Below are 24,944 nucleotides of genomic sequence, written 5' to 3' on the forward strand. Positions count from 1 at the left end.
TGCTGTACAACTGAAAATAAAACTATAAATACAACAATATTTTGAAAAAATAAAAACACGTTAAGTTTAAGTCAATGAAAAGGTTTGCAATCAATTCCATTGTGACATGTTCAGATTAAGTTGCACATTTTTGGGTAGTTGAATTCCATTGATTTTCCCTATTTCTTTCGCCTCCATCTTTCTTTCAACGTCCACACACAAAACGTTACCAAAACCAACACACAGACACACAATTTTGTCAGTCAATGGGTTTTCTCTATTGTAAATTTTCACCGTATCCATTTGCATTGATATTTTAGGAATTTCACGGTGTCCACACTGGAAACATTTTGTTATTGTATATAGCTCTAAAGCTTGGGCCACAACTTAAATACTTGGGCATGGTCAGTGTAAATCAATCAGTGAATCATTCTGAGCTTTTTGTCAGTCAATCAGTTACTCAGTCAGCCGTTTAGTCAGCAGATGGTTCGCTTTAGAACTGCTTGATGGGCACTTATCTAGGCTGCCACCACCGTTATCGACAAATAACCACCCAGTGCTGCAATCACGCATACACACACATTCATATAGACACATACACACACACACACACACACACACACAGAGACCCATTTGCAGTGCTTTCTCGAATCGCAGCGAGTGCAATTTTCTGGCCCGTTTCGTGGCACATTTGTGGAAATTGTTACGAGAAAATGAGCAAATGCTAAAGTCATAATGATTTGAATGCCATAATATGCGCTTGTAATAAAGCTTCCTTGTTTGGGGTCAGAATATGCGTTCTTGTGCTGCAGTGCACATTGCACATTGGCTTTTAAAGCTTATGCATCTCTTTAGTTATGCAGTAACAGAAAACAGTCACAGACAGTCAGATTTATGCTCCAACTTTCCACTATATATAAGAAGCTTCACGATTTTTCCATATATACCCCATATACTATATGGATAAATCTGCATTTTGGGGATGTTTCATGTTATCTCAGTGGAAAACATGATGTCCCCAAGCAATTGAAAGAATACAAATTCACCTGCTCCGAGCACTTGACTTAAATAAGTGAGTATGCCACATACACACACACTCGCACACACACACACGCACACATGGAAACACATAAACGCAAAGAGCTGCACATCCAGGCTTTGAGTAAACCGAACGGATGCTGGCGGGAACAAGCGAACTGCAAACTGCAAACTGCAAATAGAAACAGCAAGTAACCCGGCTGCCCGACAGTACATATGTACACATATGTTTGTATGTATCTACTTGCTGGCACAGACGTAAACACCTTGTTGTGTGGTTGACAACACATAATAAGCACATGCAACAAAGGTCTCGGCATATATACAAATCTCTGGCTAAAATAGCCAGCAAACTTTTGTTCGTATGTTAACAATAACAAAAAAAACACAAAAGCAATGTTATTCTATTTGAACAAGCGGACGTATAAGTAATTTCCAGACTATGACAATATTTGTGGGCAAATTAAAAAGAGAATAAAACAATTTGTGTATAATAATTTTAATTGACAAATACGTGCATTCAAAGAATATATAATAGGTTTAGGGCAGGCGGACTTATAAGTTTAATTATTGATAATCAGGGGACCAGAGTTAAGTAAACAACTAGTAAAGTCCACTCAAGTTCAAGTTTCTTCCGATTGAATTTTATTTTTTAAATTGCATATAATACAAGACAAGTTTCGCAGACTTAAGTAGTTCGAAAATGGACGTAGAACAGTTAAATGCAAATTGTTTCACCGTTTTTTAGGGAAAGTCCACCCTAAAGATACGAAGTTGTTTGGCACAAGTTTAATTTTTGTCCTTCAAACTTATAGTCAAAGCTTTGCCGGACTTGGCAAAACTCGCGAAAAGTGTATGAACAACTAATTGATAGTTCGTTTTGCAAGCAAAACTAAAATTGTTTATATAACTATGCGCATTGAATATGACTTGGCTAAATATGCTTCACCTTAATATACAGATTACGCTTATATATGTATAAAAAAAATGAAGATATTTAATCGAAGTGGTACAACAGTTATTGCAGTTGCAGTTGCAGTGCCTGCAGCCCATTTCAGATCTTGCTCAAGTGCCTCCTCTGATATCGGTCTTACAATCACAACCTGCCAATGTATGTACATATATCGTATATATACTAAATATATACTTGCTTGCTTAGTTGGCTGCAAACAATTTAAATTGCATTTTGTATTGATTTCAATTAGGTTCAGTGCGCTTATATGTAGTATTTTGTAGTGATGTTGTAGAAGCCATGTTGCGTATACGCCTCGTTGCGCTTCAATTGGCTGTCAGTTGCTCAGCCATTGATTGATTGTCTAATTGTTTGTCTTTGCTACATGCACACGGCAATTGAATAGCAGGTCGAAAAGTTCGTCTCGAGTTTAAATTTTAAGCTTGAACACGGCAACTGGGGCTACACCTTGACACACGAACTAGCTGGAGTTTATCATTGATTCTGTGTTCTTGATTTCAAAATGTGATTTTAATGTTTTTTTAATATCATCACATGTACACATGCACATACACATGCACACACAACAGATGGCCAGACAACAAATGATAAAGTGAAATAAAAAATAGAACTTTGAGCATTACGAACTCACAAAAATGTAACACAATAAATATGTTTGTGTGCGCTTCTAACAGACACAGACCGACAAACGCCCAACTCTCATCTTAGACAAGTGGGCCGCCTCTGGATTTATTAGAAGTCTGCTCGAGTCCTTAAATGTATAAGCTGCTTACACACGTCTATTGAAAACCGGTTAGATCGGAGGTGAACATTATTTGATTGACAGTGGGACAATCAGTAACATGGTCCATTGACGACTACAGTGGGTCAGACTAGGGCACATTTAACTTATACACACATCCACTATGCCAAGAAAGTGTTCGTTTTTTTCCATTTCATTTCCAAAAAAAAAGAAGAAATACTGTATTATTGTTTTATTTTATTTATATTTTTTGTTCTTATGGACGCCAAGTGAAAGTTGTATAGGCCAATAAAGTAGGACTCATTCAAAAGTTGTTTTTTATTTTGCAAATTTTCCAATTGTAGTTCTCATACTTATATTTAATTAGAATTTGATTTATCAGCTGCCTTTAGGTTAACCCCAATTTGCATGCGGCAGCTGCTTTTTGGCGTCCAATTACCAACTATGATGATGAAAACAAAGCAGAAAGCAGAGTGCAGAAAGCCAGGATCAGGGTGGTGATGCAGAGGCTGCTCTATTTGCCCAGTGATTCCCAGTGGCTTGCAGCTTATTATCTCATTTATTTTATGGTCTTCCCATGGCTCGACACTGGACGGCAACCAAACTGAATGAAATCAAGCCGTGTAATGAGCAAAAGCTATTCAAAACTGCTGCTTTTGACTGTCCACAAAGAGAGTTCATGTTGGGAGTTGCCAAGTTGCAAAGTAGCGAGTTCTGCGATTTGAGCTCATTAATTTTCGTTACTTGCATGTGGCAATATATTAATTTTAATTAAATATGTAATTGTGATGCTCCCTGGCAATTGCCATATGTCGCTGCAAGCACAATATCCTTGTTCATTTTATGGCTTGGACAATGCCTGCAGGATATGGATGTGCAAATATCCTTTAACTGTTGCTGCAGCTGCGGCTGCGGCTGCGGCTGCGGCTGCTGTTAATATTTCCATTGTCCTCTTAACAAACAAATTTTCCTTAGTGAATTTTTATGTCAGATTTTGGTTTTAGTTACATTTTGCGGTCTACCGCCCGCGTATCTTTGTCAGTTGATTTGTTTGTTTTTCCGCTTGCTTTCGGAGCTATTTCGGTCCAGCTCCATGTCATACCCTCTTTCCAAAAGGTAATTGTGTATATACTCATAGGCGTTTTGCAACATCCTTCAGACATTCTGTTGGCATAAGCAACCGACTCCAAAATACCATCAGCAATTGTACCCCATACCTTGCAATGCCTTAACACATATACAACGATAGATATTGCGGACCTTAGGCCTTAAAGCTTACTATTTGCGCTGAGCTTATCAATCATGAAGGGTATTGCGCAGTTGGCTACATCCGACTGCAGTGCTGATAGTAGTTTTGTGTAATGGTTATAAAGTTTGCCTGTTTGTTGAGGTCATGCCTGTTTTTAATTGCAATCTGTTGGGGGCTTCGAGAGAAAACTTTTTTTTTTTTTTTATTTTATTTTGCTTTTAGAACGCACATATTTGGCAATAACCAGGTATTGTTCAAAAATAGACGAAAAATAGGCGAATGGGTTGGCTTTAATTTCAGATATACATGTACACAGAATAAACAAATAATAGCACGTGGCGAATAAATAAAATGAGTACATTTATTTCATCATGAGCCTAAGGGACTTATAGCCATTGCCTTTAAATTTAATTATGTGTTAGCTGGTTGTAAACCAATCAAATAAATCTACAATTAAATGAGTATCTGGTGAGAGTTATCATAATTTGATATTACTTAAAACGCGACGCATTCATTTCGACTCGTTATCAATTGCAGAACTCTTTTTTACCATATCAGTTCGATTTGGCAAAAACTGTTAAACACGGCTCAAATAAATTTTCGAGCAGGTCATTAAAAATGAGTTTGGAGTCAATCGGTTGAAAACGAAAAAGTTTATACAACAGTTGCCCAACCATCTTTCGAACGTGGGGTAGGCGGTTGGGAATTTTTCCCCACATCGGTAAAGCACTTTATCATTGATTTGTTACGTAGAGCTTTTAAATGTGAATTTGATGAATACTTTTTGTATCAGTTTGCAATGGATACGGTGAATTACACTTTCTAACAAGAAGTGCACTTGTCAGTAGTGAAAATACATAAGTATATTGATCATTGAATCTATAAAAGATGCCAATTTGCTCAGGTCGTTAAAACTGAAGGAATTCTGTAATACGCTGGGCCCCAGATGCCTATGAAACAGGTCCTTAAAGCGCTTGTGCTTTGTTGGTTCATCTCGTATGTCGAAAAAACACAAATGGCATTTGCACAAAGAAGCTTAATACATTTAAGAAGTTTTGCTATTCCTTGGCTTTCTCAGTGAAAACCGTTTAGTTAAACAAATAAGAATATGGGGAGTATAGACAGCTTAGCTGGAAGATGTCTCGTATCCAAGTCTAGTGCGACCCAAACTCACATTCGTATATCACATAAGAGCATTTTTAGTATACAACACCTACACACATTACTAACCGGCCAGCATGAGGCAGGGTGATAAAAAATGTATAATCTTTTTAGGGTCAGAAATGGCTGAAAGTTATGTGCATACCCTTTTTTGTACATTTTTAATGGGTACACGGTTTTTGGGCTAAGCATCCGGTCGTTATGCAATTTGCAGAACAGGTCCTGTGGCTTACACTACTATGTACAATAGTTGACCAGTAAAATAAAGTTTGCGTTTTAAATCGGTAGCACAAATCGATAAATTTCACATTTTTAAAGCAATGTCAATGTTCATTTATTTATTTATTTTTATTTTTTTGTTTCTATATATAAATACATATTTATAACTTTATTGAATGTGTAGCGATAGGAAGAAAACAGACAACTAAATGGCGTTGGTTGAGAATTTGACAACTGTGCTTTTTGGCAAAAATGTATGAAACAGTTTGATTTAAATCTTTGGAGACTAGAATATGTCTAACCAGTCACGAAGTTGTTTCCTCTTTTTCTGTTATTCTTAAAAATTATTTCGTTTATATGATGATGAGTACTGCAACATTCTTATATGCATGTAGTCTATGTATGCGTATTCGACTGCAATTATGCAATGGCCGAAAAGCCAATTAACGCTTCTTCGAAAGGGTTTTCAGCGAGACTTTCTAATGAATTTCGATTTCGCTACTTTTTTTTGCAGCTTCGGATCTACAAACAACAGCTGAAGAGTTCCTTTGAACAGATTCGCAGCAACAATGTCGTCAAATTGGATTCTGCTGCTAGGCATGCTAATTCTATTGACAGGTAAGTTTTTTTTTTACAATCTGCAGGAGTCGAAATGGGAAAACGTCGCTTGCCGTAATCATTGGCTGATACTGCCAATGTGGGGCAAGGGGTGTTAGGGGCATACGATAGTACAAGTCAATAATGCTGCAGACACGCTTCATGGGGGGATTTGAAATTGCAGCAGCAGCCCGAAACCTGGCACTGGAGCCGCTGTGCCCAAAGTCAGCAGAGTTACTCGTACTCTTGCCACTCAGCCTTTGCATGCGCGTCACGTAAAAACAATTTCGTTTGTTCTCGCGGCTAAAGTAGAATGAAGCTGGAGCTAAATCTGGGTTTAAGGCTGTGACTGGCCTTTAACCTAACGGTTGTTATTTAACCTATTTCCCCGCAACTGTCGCCTGGCCATGCTGAAATTGTTTTATATCATCTACACTTCCGCTGACATTTAAAATAACAAGCTGAGAGCGTGCATTGATTATTGGGTCCTGATTGTGCTGTTTAGAAATGATGGCATACTTTAAAGTCCCATATGCCGCTACTTATAAACAAATATAAACACATGTATAATTATTTATTTATTTAAAATATTATTGAGAGTAATTGATAATATTGCAATATAAATTTAAAAATAAAATAAAAAAGAAACGAGCAGGATATGCATGTCGATGATTACATACCCTTGTAGACGGTAGTTAATCTACTGCTCTATGCCGAAACTTGTGGAGCTTTTTTCTGTTTCCTTTTTATTCGTTTTATGAATACAATTTTTGTTGGTAATAAATAAGACAAAAAAAAATAAAATAAAATAAGACAAAAAAAAAAAATGGTCGTTTTACACAAATATTTTTCAAATACCTTTTTTGTTTTATACAAATATATTTCTTGTGCTTCTAGTTTGATGTCAGACTTTGAACAGATTATTTTGCAAACAATTTTTAGATCCGATGTCAGCAGATAAGCTCCGCTCTACAAGGGTATAAAATCTATAATGAGCTTAAGATAACCGCTGTTTCTTGATCGCATTCGACGTTAACAAGCGACTAATTGATCCCATGGCAACTATATATAATAGTGGTCCCATCCGGTATTCTCCGACCTATGTACTCTCTTTATCAAAAAGGCGGATATATAGCAAGTTCCTCAACATTGAAAAGTATACAAATGTTAAAAAAATAATAAAGTTCTAAAAAGTTGCACAATATTAAACAATAATAAAGAATGCAATTAACTGGAATATAATGCAAATTTTAATAAGTTTGGGCTTACAACAACTCGTAGACTGACTTTGTCTTCCATTTGCATCTATGCGCCAAATGGCAAATTACCGTTACAGTCGCTGTGCTCATTTGGCATCTACAAGCGCTCATTAATAGCTCTTTACCAACCAACGCCAAAGCACGGCGCGCGCGCGTGTGTGTGTGTGTGTGTGTGTGAGTGTGAGTGTGAGTGTGTCTGGTAGTCCTAATGGCTTCTGGCTGAACCACAATCTAGTTCCTTCGCTGTTTGGGTGTGTGTGTGTGTGTGTGTGTGTGAGCTGTGTTGTGGCTGCGCACTTTGGCCAAGTTAATGTACAACTTAACTGCTGGCAATCAATAAAATGTCAAGGAACAAAAAACAAAAGAGAAAAAAATTCGCTTCCTGATTAAACTCAGTTAAGGTTGCCAGGGCGACATTTGACTTTAATTTAATGTGCCTGATGGAGCAAAAGATAAAACGACAGCCCTTTATGGAAATACCAATATAATTGCTATTTAGGCATTGAATCATTTGCGTGTCGCTTGGCTGCAAATTGTGCACTGAAATCAATGCTATCAATTTGACATGGTTGTCCTTAGAATTTCAATTCAGAGCAACATATTTTGTTTTTTTTATTTTTTTTTTTTATAATTTTTAATTAAAATGCAGCAATGCGCAGATTCTACATAGTCACTGTTGCATGAAAGTGCAAAATTTGTCGCTCACTTGTGAATTTAATTTAAGTAAATATACAATTTTTTACAGCCTTCTCTGCTATCTGTGCAAAATGTGTGTGTGTAAATGTATGTATGTAGCAAGTGTACGCGTATTGTTTTAGACAACAACAAAGTGTTTTATTTGATTTTTACAATATCTGATTTGGTTGAGTGAGAAATTGCTTTAAATTTTGTTGCCGGAGCACAATTTCTGGAGCAGACTGAGCATATAGCGAATGTTGCAAAGTGCCTTCAGTGTCGAAAATAAGGCAGAAAAGTTCGTGACAAAGTCAAACAAAAACCGAAACCAAAACATATTGATAAAAACGTCGCGGAGTTTTGTTTGTGCCGGAGTACATTTTCTATACAGATAAACTTGACTTGGAACAATATGAATTTTCTTATTTTATGGCAAAGTTCAGTTTTCAGTTTAACATATACCATATACGCGTATGCTTTACCCAGTTTGCAGCATTATATTAAAAAGTTGGTCGAGAGAATACAAGCACCAATTGCTACTAACTTTAAATTGACACTCCAGAGCAGCGAAATGTGTTTTAAAGCCATTAACCAGTTACAAATAGCCTACCCAGATTACTTTAAAATCAATTCAAGCAGTCATTTTATAATTCCTGCATAATCCAGTCCTTAATTGTATATGCAAAACTAGAAAATCAATAAATTAACATGCAAGCCGCAGACGGCAAGTGCAATAACATCTGCAGCATTAATAGGATGGTTTTAGCTGCAGAACTTGAAGAACTTCAATTTGAAACAATATTTAAATCAGGTGTTCATACACATAGACGAACATTGAACAATAAGAATTTACCCATTTTGCCATTAGGTAAAGTTTATAAAATCATCAATATAGCTAATGAGCTTATTCTTTTCTATTTTTTAATATAAATATGTAACTATGCTAGTATGTGAATCCTAACTGAAATCAACGGCCTTCGTAGTCAAACTTCGTAGTATACATATGTTGGCTAAGAGGCCCAGTCGAAGCCCAAACCCAATGAAATATGGAAGATCCATTTTATAGCAGATATGTATTTTTTCTCTTCATGCGCAATTAATTTGCTATTATTGTAGGATAGGGATTAGCACATTAATATTATTATCACATTTTGGCAAATGTCGTTCTATTTTAAATTTAAATTAGCAGAAAAGGCATCGATTATGCAGAGTCCATTTGACGACCAGATAATGGGTAAATAACGGTTGTATGCACTTCTATTGCTTTGCTGTTGGGATTTATATCAGCTATGAAAAATAATAAGTTAATTGAATACATGTTTTACCAATTTGCCAATATCAAAAGCGCACAGTAGTTCCGGCAGTGGCAGTAGCCTGCAGCATGTTTGGTTCATTTAATTTGACTGCCACAACATAAATCAGCCGTCTAGTAATGCCTCAAATGTCCTGGGAGTCAAGAGTTAGAAAGGAAAACGCCATATTTCATGCCGTTCAGTTTCAGCTCAACATCCAGCCAATGAGTTAAATTGTTTTTTTTATTTTTTTTATTTAAAAAATGAAAGATGCCACCAAAACCGCCAAGTGGACTTGAGTCAGGGACAACTTACTGACTGAGTGACTGCCTGTTTGACTGACTCACTGACAAACTGGCTGACTGACTGAGTAACTTAGTTGAAATGAAAAGACGCCGCGCCATTAACAATGGGGCATGGGATTTCAAGGTTCGGGCTTGTTGCGGGGTTGGGGTTGCGATAAGAATAATTGGAATGTCAGTTTAGATGCGCGCACGTGAAAGTGAACACAAAGCGACACAGCTAGAGTCAACCCGCAGCAGCAGCAGCAGCAGCAGCAGCAGACACTCTGTGTGTAAATGTGGGTGTGGGTGTGGGCGTTGATGTAGCAGCGGGAGCAGCAGCAGCAGCAGCAGCTCAACATGTTGCAGCCAGGCTGGCTGTGTAAAAATGGTACAATAGTTGCAACTGCGTCGTGGCGGCGCACTTGGCTGAACAATGACATAAACCTAATGACAACCAGATGACGATGACGATGAGGAGAACGACGACGACGACGACGACGACGACGACGACGACGATGATGATGATGATGATGAGGATGATGATGAGGATGGCGGCCTCAATGCCTTCGGTTGGCAAGCAGCGGCAGCTCCAGAGGCAGCACGGCCGAGAGATGGTTGGATGCCACTGACAACAATGACAACGCTGACATGCACAGACAAAAAAGGCAAAGAAGGCAAAAATATAAAAAAAAAAAAAAACTCATTTTTGAAATCAAAATTTGACGCAAGCTCCGGTGTCCAGAGCCGCAGAACCGCAAAGGACAAGCATCCGGAAAAGTGGAGTGACACTCGGGGACTTCACTAAGGATAACTAAGCATAAATGCTGGAGCATGCTGCGGTCAGCAATATGCGAAGCGCCTATCAAAAGCCAGCAGTAGGTCTCCACTCGAGTGTACTCGACTATAAGTTACCCAGTGGCATATGACCAGACCTGCATAAGTATCGGATATATGAACAACAACAGCGTCAACCCACTGTCAACATTATGAACATATTATTTAAACACATTTTCCCTATGATTAAATTGTATTTATTTACATAAAAATGTACCCACATTTGTTTTGACTATTTGACGGAATGCCAAACAGCCGCAAGACATCTAACCTTTTGTAATCAGATCTTGCTATTCATGTTGTCTGCCCTTTCTTTTGTCAGAGTTTCAGAACAGTTAAACACTTGACTTGACTTGACTTGACTTGATGTTGACGTTGTAGTTTGTCGAATTTAAGCAAATTCCTATTGCGCCTTGAGCAGAGGCAGCACAACTGTTCTCCTGGATTCAAATGTTATTATTTATAATGGTTACGACAAAGGGCAGTCAACATACCAATATTGGTGTCCCTAGCTAATATCTCACCTCAATGTTTACCGATTTTTTGATGAAAATCTGAACGAAAGATTCGTTCGTATACGCAAAAATGTTTATACAAATGGCACAAGTGTAACAAAGAAAATTGTGCACATTTTTTTCACTCAATGGCTTCCGAAAATTTGCTTTCATTCCGATGGCAATAAGCTGATAATCCTCAGTATCATAAAGAACACAATTTGATAAATGTTTTCATTGAGATTTGATACATATACATAGATATCCAACCATAATCCTTGTCTCTACCTCTACCTCTGCCCTATTATACCCTTTTGATCCACTTTCAGTGGATACACTGGGCACACACAGAATCATGATAAGCGACTTGTTATCAAAACTGCAACTGCAACTGCAAAGGGCAACGGCAACGACAGAGTAGGCAAAGGGTGAAATGCCTGCCCATTTGTCGTTTAAATTGAAATTGAAAACAGGACAACAAATCGCGTCGAGTACTTGGGCACTCTCAGAGTATTGTGACAATGAATTGATGCTGGCAAGGACTGAAGCTTGAACTGCAGCTGCAACTGCAAGTTCAACTGCAGCTGCAACTGCATTTGATTGCCCATTTGTGCAGCTTGCGCTGCAGACTCCAATTAGTCTCTTGCGCATGCGTTGTGGGCGTGGCTGGACGATGGCCGATTATCTGTCACTGACAGCGACAGCAGTGTCAAGTTGTATTCTGTTCTGTTGACACGCCTCCAGGCCGGCGCTAAGCTGTTTTGTTAATATCAAAGGGAAAACGTCCAACAGGAAATAGGTAGTGGAACAGTGAGGGGGTGGTGCCGAAAAGATAACCCGTTGCAGTTGCCGGCTTTCATTAGGCGGCCAACAGAAATCTAGCATTGTTGTTGGTGGTCGTGTTGTTTTTGTTGTTTATTGTCAAAACATGTGCGAAGCAAATTGCTGCCATAGCTTACGTAACTTACAACAGCTGTGGAGTGTGAGTGAGTTATAACTGAAACTTGCCCGCCCGAGCCGACAGCTTGTTATTTTTTTTTTTTTTTTTTGGTCTATTTATGGCAGCCACTGACAAAGTACTTGATATGTTCAAAACAGACAATTACTACGTTGAGCTGCTGTCATCAATTGACTGTCGTGAAACATTTTCGCTTCGTCCTTCAGTCTTGACTTGCACACTAGACAGTCTTTGTGGCATACTTTAACTTGTGCAGCATTTCTCAAGTTAAAGAAAACTTAAATATTGGCCTCATTCGGCATTCGCTGAAGACTTTTCGGAGTGGAACTTGGAGCACTCACGAGCCAGCAAGTGCAGCAAAACTACGGCTTGAATAACAACTAAGTTCGAAAAGAGAAATTATATGCATTTGTAAGTTGATTCGATTTGGACAAATTTCGAGAAAGTCCATGACATAGAATCATAATATTCATAGTCAAAGAATTCGCTACTCAAAAGTCTAAATCGTATACCCATGAATTGCAAAGATTCCCACTTATGCCAAAAAAATAACTCAATCATGAGAGAAAACTTTGATACCCTTGCCAGACTTTGTTAATAATCTGTGGTAGATACTGTTTGGTGACGAAATACGAATATATTAATAGCTTTGACAATTTCGACACATCTCACTGATCTGATTAGGAATATGCGTATGTACTTTGCGGGGTCAACGATGACTAACACAGATTTATAACAGCGTGGGTAAAAGCAAAATAGGAGCAAAAAACAACTTTAACAGAAATGGTGAAAAAAAGGCCAATTGAATATAAAAAATTGCTGAACTTGACACAAAACTCATTTGAAATTTAAATGGCACAAGCGCATCGAATTCGTTGAGAGTGCCTTATCCTTCCTCTGCTTCTTCTATTGCTTCCACTGCTTCTACTGCTTCTACTCCATCATCGTTTTCTTCTCTTTCTTCTCGCCATCATTACGAGTGCGACGGTGAGTGTTTGTCATTTACAAATGTCTGCCGACTTGATTGGCTGCCATGGCCATTAGGCAGCTCTTCTCGACCAACTGTGGGAGCTCAACATAATACATTCACATACATATACATGTATGCAAATAAGCTTAATTCCTGACCAACTCTGAGGCCATTACAGCATGCTACAGCATGCTAAAAATTGGCAACTCAGTGAATAATAATAGTGAACGTCGCATAAATTGAAAATCTATGCGGGGACAGTGTTAAATACGGAATTTGCTGCCTGTGCGTAAATTATTGACCAAAAACTCATGCCTGTCTGTGAGTGAATAAGTGAGTTTTTGGCTTACCACATTGCCATTAAATGCTGGCATTTGAAATGGATGACAAAAAAAAAAAATAAAATAAGGAGAGCTGTTCGCAACATAAGTTGAGAGTGCATATTTTGTTTGGCCTTTAATTTAAGTTTCATGTACATACATATACTCGTATATAAAATTTAAAGTATAATATAATTCATCTACCAAAAGTCAGCCATCGATATAATTTGGCATAATTTCTTTGATGGCTAGCACAAATATTCTTTATAATTAAGTTTGACTTTCACAGTTTGAATGCAAGCCAAAGGAGAGTTAAAGTCAAAGCAAAACCATGTTTAAAGCAAGAATAAGAAGCAATCTTCGACACAAAATCGATAAATATATATATATATTTTTTGGGCTATGAACTATCAACAAAAAAAGATAAAACATGGCCTGCATTACAACTTTTATAAAAAAACAATACAAAAAAAACCCTCTCCTTAAGGGTGTATGTGTAAAGAGAAAATACGTAACCATGAGTATATGTATGTATCTGGTTCGTATCTGTGGTCACGTAAAACTTATTCAGGTGGGAGATGTGGGTGGCATCCTGCCATATAGCGTCAAACTTTCATCTCTGCAAACCAGCCAGCTCAGTCAGAAATTGGCCATGACTATGGTAAGCAGTGTAATATCGATGACAATTTTATTTGCTACATTTCGTGTTCAACTAAGGGAAAGCCCACCGCAATGCGACTCACATATAGGCGAGTCTATTTTATATGCTTACTGGCTGATAAGTAAAGTCACACATATACTTAAAGTGGCGCTTGAAATCCGCTGGATGTGATTCGCCATCCTAGCAGCCGAGCAGCTGAGCAGCCGAGCAGAAGAGACGCCCATTCTCCCAATATGGAAAGCACTTCCATATATTGGCCTGAGCCACCAGGACAATCGAAAGCTTAGTCTAAAGTCTTACACATCTCTGAATTGCCCCCCAGTACATTCTGCACATACATACATATATAAGATCACGCGCATACGCTTGATACTGTGGGCGCAAGCAAATGTGTCAAGGCCGATTACGGCTGTTGGCAAGGGAAATTGTTGTAGCTTGGGGGAAAACGTTAAAACATTACAGCTGCAACGTGGCAAGCTGCCACGAAGCAAGTTGTTGGAAAAAAAGAGGGAATCTCACGTGTTCGACCAGCTGCAGCGCAAACAATTCAAAAGAGGGAAAGCGAAATGAAAGCGTTTGCAACGACAACGACAACGGGCAACAGGCGATGGAATCGCAAGGTGTTAAGCGGTATTTAAACTGTGACACCAGAAGAGGGCGAGTGGAAGGCAGATGCAGCCAGACAGCATTCGCTATCATGGCATCGTGCAGCGTGCATCTGTTATCTATACCACCCAAGTTGTACCATCCCCCAAGTTTCGTATTGTTTTTTTTTTTTTTTTTCAATTTAAATGGTGTGTTCCATGGGGAAGGAATGTGTTTTTTTAAACAGATTTTTGCACTGCTCAGTTTGCACACAATTGACAAAAATGTAAGAGCTTATTTTATAATTCAATTTAATCTTGGTTACATATTCTTATTTGATGAAAACAATTCAGTAATTGCATTATGAGAAATTATCAATCTTCTGTGTTGGCTTAATGTATTTTTGTTTTTACCAATAAATCAAAATTCCACATTGAACTTCTACCTAAAGGAGATTTTTCTGGGAATACATAGAAAAACCGTACAATAATAACAGTTAGTTTTTGTTTGTTGTTATTTTGTTTCTTTCCAGCTAGCTGAGAATAATTTTCTGAAAATACTTACAAAAAACACGAAATATTTAATATTTAATGTTAATTTTAAGTTATATCGTTAAAATAATTGAACGGTACTTGCCTTTTATTAAGAAATATATATAAATAAACTCTGATAGAAAATCTCGCTGAATTTTAGAAAATCGCTGTACAGTTTAAAAAATATATCTAACTTTCAGGGTGTTCTTGTTTATCTGTGAACGTGACGATTTCACAAACTCATTTAATTTAATTTACAATTTATCAGAAGAGACATTTTCTAAAAATTTGGGTTTTGCATTTTTACATTTTACAGATATTTTAGATTATTTAAAAATATTTTTCTAAAAACAAAATAAAAACTTTCCAGGTTAGATTCGATTGTCTTTTTACGGGGTTTTTTTCTACATTTTTTTTCTGCATAAATTAACCATATTCGTAAATAACAAAATCTTCGCAACTGTTATCATATTTTGCAGGGGGTTCGCAGGGTGCCTCGAAGCGATTCTTTACCGACTTCCTGCAGGACCTACCCACACCCGGCACAGGGGGACCCACATTTGATACAAACATTGCCACCAACGTAACCGGTCTCGTGGGAAAAACAATCAAGTTGACCTGTCGCGTCAAAAATCTCGGAAATCGCACGGTAAGTACTAAAAAGCAGCTAGCTGTTCGAAATGCAGTTAATTTAATCTGAAGTATTCGTGCATATGTACGAAGCGCCAACTCAAAGCGTGACGAGGTATACAAGTTTTGATGGTGCCGAATAACAAATACCTTTAAGAAATTTTTGAATTAAGATTTTTATATAATAGCTCTATAATATGGAAATTCAACTATGTAACTGTGAAAGATATATATGATATAGATAGGCAAAAGTCTTATTATGATATTTTTAGACAATATTTTTTGGATTTGCTATCGATATATGCTTTACTGGTCGAATTTGTTTCCGCTTACGCCGTAACGCAAGATGACATAAGTATTTTAACCGCCAGAGCCATGTTCTGTTCTCAATGCAAGTATAGTATATATATCACTGTACCAAAGCATAAATGTATTCATAAAATGCATTTTTTAGATTGAACTCTGGGAAAGAGCTGAAAAAATGTAAAAAGTCTAAGATTCTAAGCTGCCTTCGATGAAGTTATTCACGAATTTCGTGTTCCTTGCTGGGAGTGGGCGAAAAATATATACACAGAAGTCAGACGGCCAAATGGGTGTTGCATTAGCAAAACCAATATGCTCATTTTTCTTTTTGGAATGTGGGTATTTAAATATAAAAGTTGTACAGCGAAAAGTTGTCGAAAGGCTTTACGCTTCACGGAAGGCGACTGCAAAGAGTTGCTTGTTATTAGAAGAGGAAGAGTATAGTAAGGGCAGGGCTTTAACTGATGGCAGCTGTCGTCTGTCGACGGTCGACGGTCGACAGTCGACTGTCGACTTTCCACTGACGTTCACTCGGGCAAAAGTTGTGAGCCGGCTTCAACATTTCTCTGTGCATCTCACTATGGCTTTGTCTACTTGAAAATTCATTCGAAATGCGACCAGTTGAAGTTGTTGAGTTTGCTATAGCGCCAGCTGTTAAACAATTAGAAATTTAATTTTTACTCAGAAGTCACTGTACCAAATAACATTCAGGCCAAGTCAAACAGTTAACATTGCACTTTTTAAGTTTCTCCCATCTGCAATTCCAGCAAATTTAAATATTTTACATTTTGAGTAGTCACTAATAATGAAAAGAATTAAAAATTAAAAAGGAATCTGGCTATATATGGACTCGATGGCCCTCCCAAAGTTAGGCCTAGGCGAATCAAGCATAACGGCGAATATGTGGTAGTTGCAAAGTTGCAGCTGGAGCTGTTCGAGCTGTGCTTATGGATGAGAAAGTGGACAAGCACAGCTATTTGATCATCAGGCCGAAATGACCTGAAGCTTGGGCTTGATCGAAAGACACTCGTCTTTGAGCCCGAAAATGACCGAAGGGACTCCTCACTCGACACTGCAAACATCTAAGAATGCTATTCCAAAAATCGGATTACAGAAGATAATAAGGAAACACATGGTTCCATGAAAGGAGTCCTCAAAAACGGCATAGTTAGTTGAATGGAATAAAATAGGTGTTAATAGCACCAATAACTTGGTGCAAGGACGTAATTAAGGGCAAAAGAAGGCCCTACTAAATGTTATGAACTATACTCGAGGCTGTTTTTCATTAGTATTTCAACGGAATTCTTAAAAAGACACAGTTAGTTGTATGGAATGAAATAAGTGGTATTGACACCAATATCTGGGTGTAAAGACAAATTAAAGGCCAAATAAGAATGTAAGTTGAATTAAAAGCAACCATTCCACGATTTTTTCGTTAGTATTTTGTAAATATGTATTTTTTTTAAATAATATTTAAGCAAAGTGTACGAATAAATATTGTTCTGACTGTATATATAAATAATAAATAATAAAATAAAAGCAAACGCTTGTCTCTTTCTATGAGAAATGAATTGTAGAATTGAAGAACACAACTTGGGTAAAATACTATCAAAAAGGGCTAGTTTATGTTTAGACTGCCTTAGAAGCTATTCTTCACAAAATTATTTTTTAAATGACAATCTTTTTTTGTTTTACAAAATATTATTAACATCGGACTAATCTATCATTTATGTAAAAGCTCACAAAGAGCATTCGTTATTTAAGTTGAGCTGTACAAAAAAACAAACATATTTTTCCATTCGACTAATAAACAACATTGATCCCAGGTGGCTAAATTATACCTTTTGCATATTTAGCTTCGTGATGTCTGATGTTAACTAGTACATTGGCTTCCCCAATTCAGTACAGTATATTTATTGGTGTTAAGCGGCATCCATTGATGTTAATTAGCTGCCTAGAGAAGAGTAATTAATCACATGGCCAACAGTTTGTCAATTATAATGCTCCAGATGTCGAACTATTCGCAAGATGCAAGCTCATAAATAACAATTAACATGGTGGTCGACAGGGGAGTGAAGTGTGTGGAATTAAGTGGCTTGGTTTATGCTAAGACAGCAATTTGCACTTTGCTCATGTCTCGAGTGTCATGTTCCAATTGCCTTGCCATATTTTAACATATTTTTGAATGCGAAGCAATAAATGGCACAATTAGTGGGCTGCCATTTAAAGCAGACAATTCAAAATATATTTGTATGTTTGTATATTTGTGGAGGAGGACGTCAATGTCAATTCTGATAAAATCATTTTTGATGTCGCTTTTTCTGAAGCCGAAAAAGAAGAACAGCAGATGTCAATATTCATCTGGCACAATAAAGCAAATTGAGAATGGAAAATGGGAAATGACATCTGACCATTATGATAGCAACATTTGTTGCACTCTCCGATACTCATATACATAGTTACGACTTTTGTTGTTGTTGTTGCAGATGCTGTTGCTAAGGCTAAATTGATTTCAATACAATCAAATCGACGCGTCGTCAGGAAAGCTTATTAAAATCACATTCGTAGCAGCCGCCATCAATGGTTGCGATACGCTAAAGTCATGTTAGTGTCCTTTTGCTTTGTTGTTGGCAATAAAAAAAAAATTACATACATTAGAAAAAAAAAAAAAAAAACAAGCGAGAACGTTGCAGTCGGGCGAACCCAACTGCGAAAGACTCTGATACCATAAGTAATACCATCTGATAACAGGTGCTACAAAACAGCGTGGGTTTAGCCAAGAAATATCGATCTTTTAAGGAGAGTTTTAGTAATCCATCGCATATTAATATATTCCTAGTTTGGAAACTGTAGCTCTTAAATTGCGGGAGATATGGGCTTTTGAGATACCTTCGCTATAAAAAAGTATAAAAATCATAATGATTTGGAGTGTGAGTGCTCAAAAAGTTAATTTCTCAGACGATGGTTGGCTCTTTCATAAAATGGAAATTTAATTTCTTTTAGAAAAAAAATCTAAATTTTCTCTAATATTTTATTTTAAGATTCAATATATTATTTTTTAATATTTTAATATCTTTTTATGATTCCTTATAAGATTCAAGAGTTTTTCTTTTCACCTAGAGCCCATTAAAACTGTGTAAAAAAGTATCCACTTGGTTTAATGCGAAAGTATGTATAGGCCACGCCTACTTACATTTGAGCACTTCCACGCCTACTTACGTTTGAGAGTGCAAAGCTTTTAAAAGTGATACTTGGCAATAAAATTATAATAATATATTAAAATAATGGGTTTAGGGTAGTCCAGCTCACTCGACTACTGGTTTTTGCATAAAAATGTCTCCCTTGTCAACGGAACAGCTAAACTGTGATTTTACAATTTTAGTACGATTTTTCTTTTCTTTGAGTGTAGTTGCGGTGATGAAAATGAAATAAGAAAGACAAGCTGCTAGAGGTTTTGGGCTTTAGCCGCTTCTTGCCTGTCAATTGTGGTTATGTATGCAACTGGCCGCTTTACCAGGCGACCGCACATTCGAAGGCTTTCACGCCGCAAAGGTTTGGTCAGGTGGGGAGCGAGACGTCTAATCTCATTGCATGCACTTCATTAGTGTGTAATTGAAGTGGTGTCGTCAATTGGATTGCCAATGCCCCCAGTGCCATGTACGTCACAGAAGCTACCTCCACTAGGCGATGGGGCGATGAGGCATCCGATGGGATGCGATGCGATGTGATGTGATGTCGACTGTCGATTGGAATTGAAATTGTTGTGGTTGATGCTGCAAGTAAATTGATATGTGTGGGTCAATCATACATACATATGTACACACACACATATCCTATTGGCCAACACCAATTGAAAGTGCAATTTGGCGTGTGAGCCGCATGGTCCTGTAAACGTTTCTTTTCGCAACCTCTGCCTCTCCCCCTCTAGCTCTGGATTGCCCTTTTGTTTTGTCACAATTCGTGGCTGCCGCAGGGCACGTTCACCACACTTACATAGACACACACACACACACACACACACACACGAGGACTGTCGAGTCGATTTCCGCTTTGACTCTTACTAATCCCAGAGTATGTGTTTTTTGTGTGCGTTTTTCGATGTTTTTTGTGCAGAATTCCCTGGTCCCTGCCCCACTTCTGCCCCTCTGCCCCTCTGCCCCTCTCCCCTGACCCCTGGCCGCTTGCAGTCACTCAACTTTTCGGGCAATTTTGTGTTTTTTGCCCCTTTGTCCCCAATTTCAAACATTTATTTAAATTTGTGAGCTTTGCATTTGCACTGTGAATGCGGCGCACAGCGCAACAGCTGCCACTTCCACTAGATTTGGTTGCCTACCCAAAAGGGAGCTAAGAGCAGCAGAAAAGCTAAATCAATAGCAAAAGCAGAAACCATTTCTCACAAGTTTAAATATTGCTCAATGAGTGCTGGCTCACTTAGTGCACTAAATGGAATACTTAGTGCATTCGTTAAATAACTTTTAATACGCTGACACGCCCATTTTCCCTCTGATTTTCCGCCTTTTCGGCTCATGTTGAGTGGCTCATTTAAAAAACGCTGTTAAAATAATCGGCAATTACTTTTATTTGGTTTGTTTCCTGCCAATTCCCACTGCCATGCCCACAAGCCAGGTGATTTTTCATTAAGTTGGCCGCCAATCTGGCGGCTGCGCAATTCTCTGTTCCCAGTCAAATGACTGCTCAAAGCTGTTAGCAATGACCCTTCTTGATTACGAGCCCGAAGCCGGGCGTGGCTATAATATTATGAACTTCCAAGCTCAAGTGTTGAAGTAGTTGTCGAGGTAGTCCAAGTAGTTGACAAATAGAACTCGTCCATCAAAACGTGCTGCTTACGTTTGTGACAGAAATGTTCAACTTTATAATGGAAATGTCAAATCAAATCTGGTTGCATACCCTTATGGAATTAATATACAGAGATATTTAGAACATTTTTATTTGGTTTTGATATTTTATATTTTAAATACAAATCGAATTACTCGTTGCTAATTTGAAATCTTTAAATTTATCTTCTTTTATTTATTTAAATTATTTCTTAATTTTGTATATATTGTACTATTATATTTTCAAACAAAAAATAAATAATTTAGTTGAATGGGAAAATAGGAGTGCGTTGAAAATTGTTAATTAATCAATTAATTTTTATATATATTTAAAAAAAAAAAGAAAGAAGAAACTGTGTTGTCGTCGTGAGCCTCATGACTCCGGATAACATAGTTATCCAATCGATGGGTCAAAAATAACAAGGGAAGCAAAGGACAATTTGTGGCACTCCTCAACCTTGGCCATTACACGCTCAGCGAAGTAGTACTTTGCGGAACATCGTTCCCATTTTCCTATTTCCTTTGCACCCTCTTTCATTATTGTTATCTCTTGGGTTATTTGTCTGCTTACAAGCCAGTCGCGCTTTCGGGTATAACTTACAGATTGGTTTTGCTGCCAACATTTGCCAGTAAGTGCTAAATGGCAGTGCGTCTCTTATTGACTTGAATGCAAACAAACACAGACAAACACACACAAACACACACAAACACACACAAACACACACACACACACACATAGACCCCAAACGGCTGTCTACACTAGTTAGTTCATTGCCATAAACCTTTGTGTGTGTGTGTGTGTTGTGAGTGTGTCAGATTGCAGAACGTCTGAAAGGCTGGGAGGCTGTGCTTAAGCCTGGCAGATAAACACTGATAGATGTAGTCACATAAACAAGTGAAACATACTTGTAGGACGAGTGTCTTCTATTGGCTGCTGGCTAACATATGAGATACTTCTGAAACGGCTGTTTCTTGCTAGGATCCGGATCAACGGGTGCATAACCCCACTGGCTCGGTGCAGCTCCCTAAATCATTGTCATAACTAACGAGCGTTGGGGCGCCAAAAACAGCTGCCTACCAAAAAACTGGGATAATAGATTATTTTACTGAGCTGCCTTTAATAACTAACTGTTATAAAAAAGTCTTGAAATAATTGAATACAAATTAACCAAAGATAATTCTCAGATCTACAGTTTTTCAGAATTTAATTTTGTGGAATCTTTTTTTAAGCCCAGTGCTTTTAATTTTAATTTTAAATGATTTATATCGTAGTGTGTTGAATTAATGCGCCAAATTAACCTTTAGCCAAATCTAGTCTTAACTTATGAGGTGGAAGTTAAACAGTGAATTAAAGCACCATCATACCACACCATACGATGGTAAATAAATTTCTACATTTCAAATCTAAATTGAAACGTAATTCAGAGAGAAAGAGATAGAGAGAGAGAGGGATAGATATGGATATTGGATCGACTGGATATTGTCCTAAACAGAAATGAATATACTTGATGGGTGTGGAGTTGTCTGTTTGATGCTGCCTGTTACATAAATCTGCCCGGCCTTATTATTTGCTTTTTATTCATTTTTGATGGGTGCAGTGTATACAAATAAAGGACATACATATATATATATATATATATATATATATATATCTATACTCTACCATCATGTTTGTGTAGGTATATAAATGAATTTGTGTATGAATATGTACATATATTTGTACGTATACTATATGCTATGCTTTGTGCCGTGGCATCGTTTATTTTCGTCAACATTTTTTTGATTTACGTGCTCAGTGATTGCTCCGCCCGCTCCTCCGTCTCCGTCTCCGTCACCTTCTTGGCGGCAAATCCCATTTCCATGGCCGTTTCCATTGCTTCTTTCCTTCCACTGTGTAAGCCAGACCCAGAAACTAATGTGCCAGGTCAAAGGCTGCGGGCGAGACCACCCAGCCATTTAAATACAATTTCCCTGACGTGTACTCTTCCTTCCAGCTCCTGTGCTTCGGCTTGTTTTTAAACAAAAATTGCGTTACGTGCTTCGTGTTAAGCGTGTGATGGAGTCTGTGGGTGCTCCTGGTGGCGACAAGCGGGGTGGGCGGTGACTTGAGCGAGCATAGGGGCGGGGCCGTTGGGGGGTGTGTTGGCGGGAGTTTTACGGCCGTGCTTATTATTATTTCATCTTGCTGCCCTTTCTCCTTGCTGTTGTTATTGTTGCTGTAGCTGTTGTTGTTGTCCTCGCTGTTGTTGTCGTTGTTTTTGTTGTTTTTGTTGTTGCCGTTGTTGTTGTTTGGTAGGCAATTTCATTCAATTTCGTTATGAATATTTCGCGCTGCAGGAAACGCCGACGCAAAAGGCGCCTCACTCCCCCCCTCCCGCACCTTGCGGGAAGAAACTCCACCGTCTGGCCTCGTTAGCATAGCTATTTGGGTTAACGGTAAGTCAAAAGGCGATATACATCCCATCCCCCATCTGCTACCATTTAGCATTCGCCACTGGCCCTTTTCCGCTACCCATTCCCATTGCCATTCCCATTCCCATTGCCATTCCCTGTGTGTGTCATTAGCGAGCGTTTCGAATCGAACAAACACTTGGCCATTTCGACAGCTTATTAGCCAGCCATAAATTTGGATATGTTCGATGTGGGTAACATCTTTGCCTGATGTGCCTCTTATGCTAATCCGCACGATATTGCAAAATTGTTTTATGACACTGCTGCACCGGCAATAAACATAAAAACTCCCATTTGCAGGCCCCAGTGTCTTATTCAAATCAGCCCGAAAGAGTTCGCATACAATATAATATTTGTGCATATTTTATGAAGACAACAAATTGTTCTTCATTTTGAGAGGCCGTATAAATAATGATATAACATAAAGCCTGATCAAATAATCATGTATACACTGAAGGGCCAAAAGAATGTAATTAAACAATGCAGATGTATGCAACAGGCATTGGTAGACAATACCCTCTATATTCTTGATCAGCAAGGACGATCTCAGATACTGAAAGCCTCATTAATTAAAGTAATGAGATCCATATGAGAAGACGTTGTGATAGTTTCCTGACCGCAATTTAATGCAATTTTTGTAATTGATCAATAAGATTTTATAATATTAACATTTATGGCTATCGGAAATCGGAATCGGAAATCGATGTATCGGTATCCGTGAATCGAGGACAGTTATTGATGAAGTTAAAAAAACTGATCTGCCTGCGGTATACGAGAAGTTATATTCCAAATGTGAAGCCTCTATCTCATATATAATCGAAATTTGAAGAATCTAGATCTTCTAGTCTCTGAAATCCGCGCACAAACAAAATGTTAGGGATCACGATGTCGCATGTATCTCATGAGTTGTAAATTAAATAGTCCTTAAAAATGAACATGAGGTGGTAAATTAATGTGATTGGGTGAGATGAGGGCATAAGAAACAAACGAGAAAGGAATAATTGTGAAAGGGAATTTCTCCAGGAAATTTAGAGGAGGAATCACAAGGAAGGGAGGGACACGCAGGCTGTACAACATCCACACAGCCAACACAGCAGCGAGCGGACTGGTTTGATGGAAATATTAGTTTTTTTTTTTTGTTTACAGAAGAATAAAAATTGTTTGTTAACTTGCCGCCCAATATATCGCGGTCGAATTATCCCTGAGCCGATAGCTAGCCGGCTGAGCGATATATTGGTGCTTTCGACAGGCAAGGCATAACACAATTAAACAAGGTCTTCCGTCTTTTACATATTTTTTTGCCTGCTGTTCACTATAATAATAAACTTGCGGTAGCAAAAACACATTATCAATGACAAAAGCCGATAAGCTGCCAATTGCATTGTATTCATTTTTAATACACACATTCAGTTTATTTCCGGCAAACAGCATTTTTTTATGCGCAAACAGTAATGAGGTTGCTTTTTAATGTATATATACATATATATATATATATATATATATATATATATATATATATACACGCACAAACACATGTGTGTGTGTGTTGTCCTCTAATGATGTATGGATCTCCGCTCCCTTTAATGCTGCCATTTTAATTAGGGATGCACGGTGCTAAAAAATATGTGTTAATTATGATGCTGTTATTGTTATTGTTATTGTTATTGTTCATGTGCGTTGCCCGCCGTCGAGCTTTGGCCCACTGTTTGAGAACAAACAAGCAAAAAAGTAATTGCACACTGAAGTGCATATTGTGTTTTTTGACTTGACAATCTGTATTTTGACAAAACACAAGAAATTATGCACTCACCGCAATGCAAAAAAGTACCAATTATTTTGTTTTTGTCACCGTTGGTTCGGAAACTAAAATACAAAATACGACTTTTTTAAGGCGATTCAGAT

General features: G+C 37.8%; 1 protein-coding gene across 1 annotated transcript in view; it reads left to right on the forward strand.

Annotated features, from left to right (window-relative positions):
* Positions 1 to 5,887: 5,887 nt before the first annotated feature.
* The window catches only part of LOC6565139 (zwei Ig domain protein zig-8), a 42,260-nt gene continuing 23,203 nt past the window's right edge, over positions 5,888 to 24,944 (forward strand). The window contains exons 1-2 of the mRNA XM_032738220.2: positions 5,888 to 5,979; positions 15,303 to 15,472. Of these exons, the coding sequence (XP_032594111.1) occupies positions 5,931 to 5,979; positions 15,303 to 15,472 (219 nt within the window). The 5' untranslated portion in view covers positions 5,888 to 5,930. The remainder of the gene's footprint in view (positions 5,980 to 15,302; positions 15,473 to 24,944) is intronic.

Source organism: Drosophila grimshawi, unplaced genomic scaffold (assembly GCF_018153295.1).
Source record: "Drosophila grimshawi isolate 15287-2541.00 unplaced genomic scaffold, ASM1815329v1 contig_848, whole genome shotgun sequence".
Lineage (NCBI taxonomy): Eukaryota > Metazoa > Arthropoda > Insecta > Diptera > Drosophilidae > Drosophila > Drosophila grimshawi.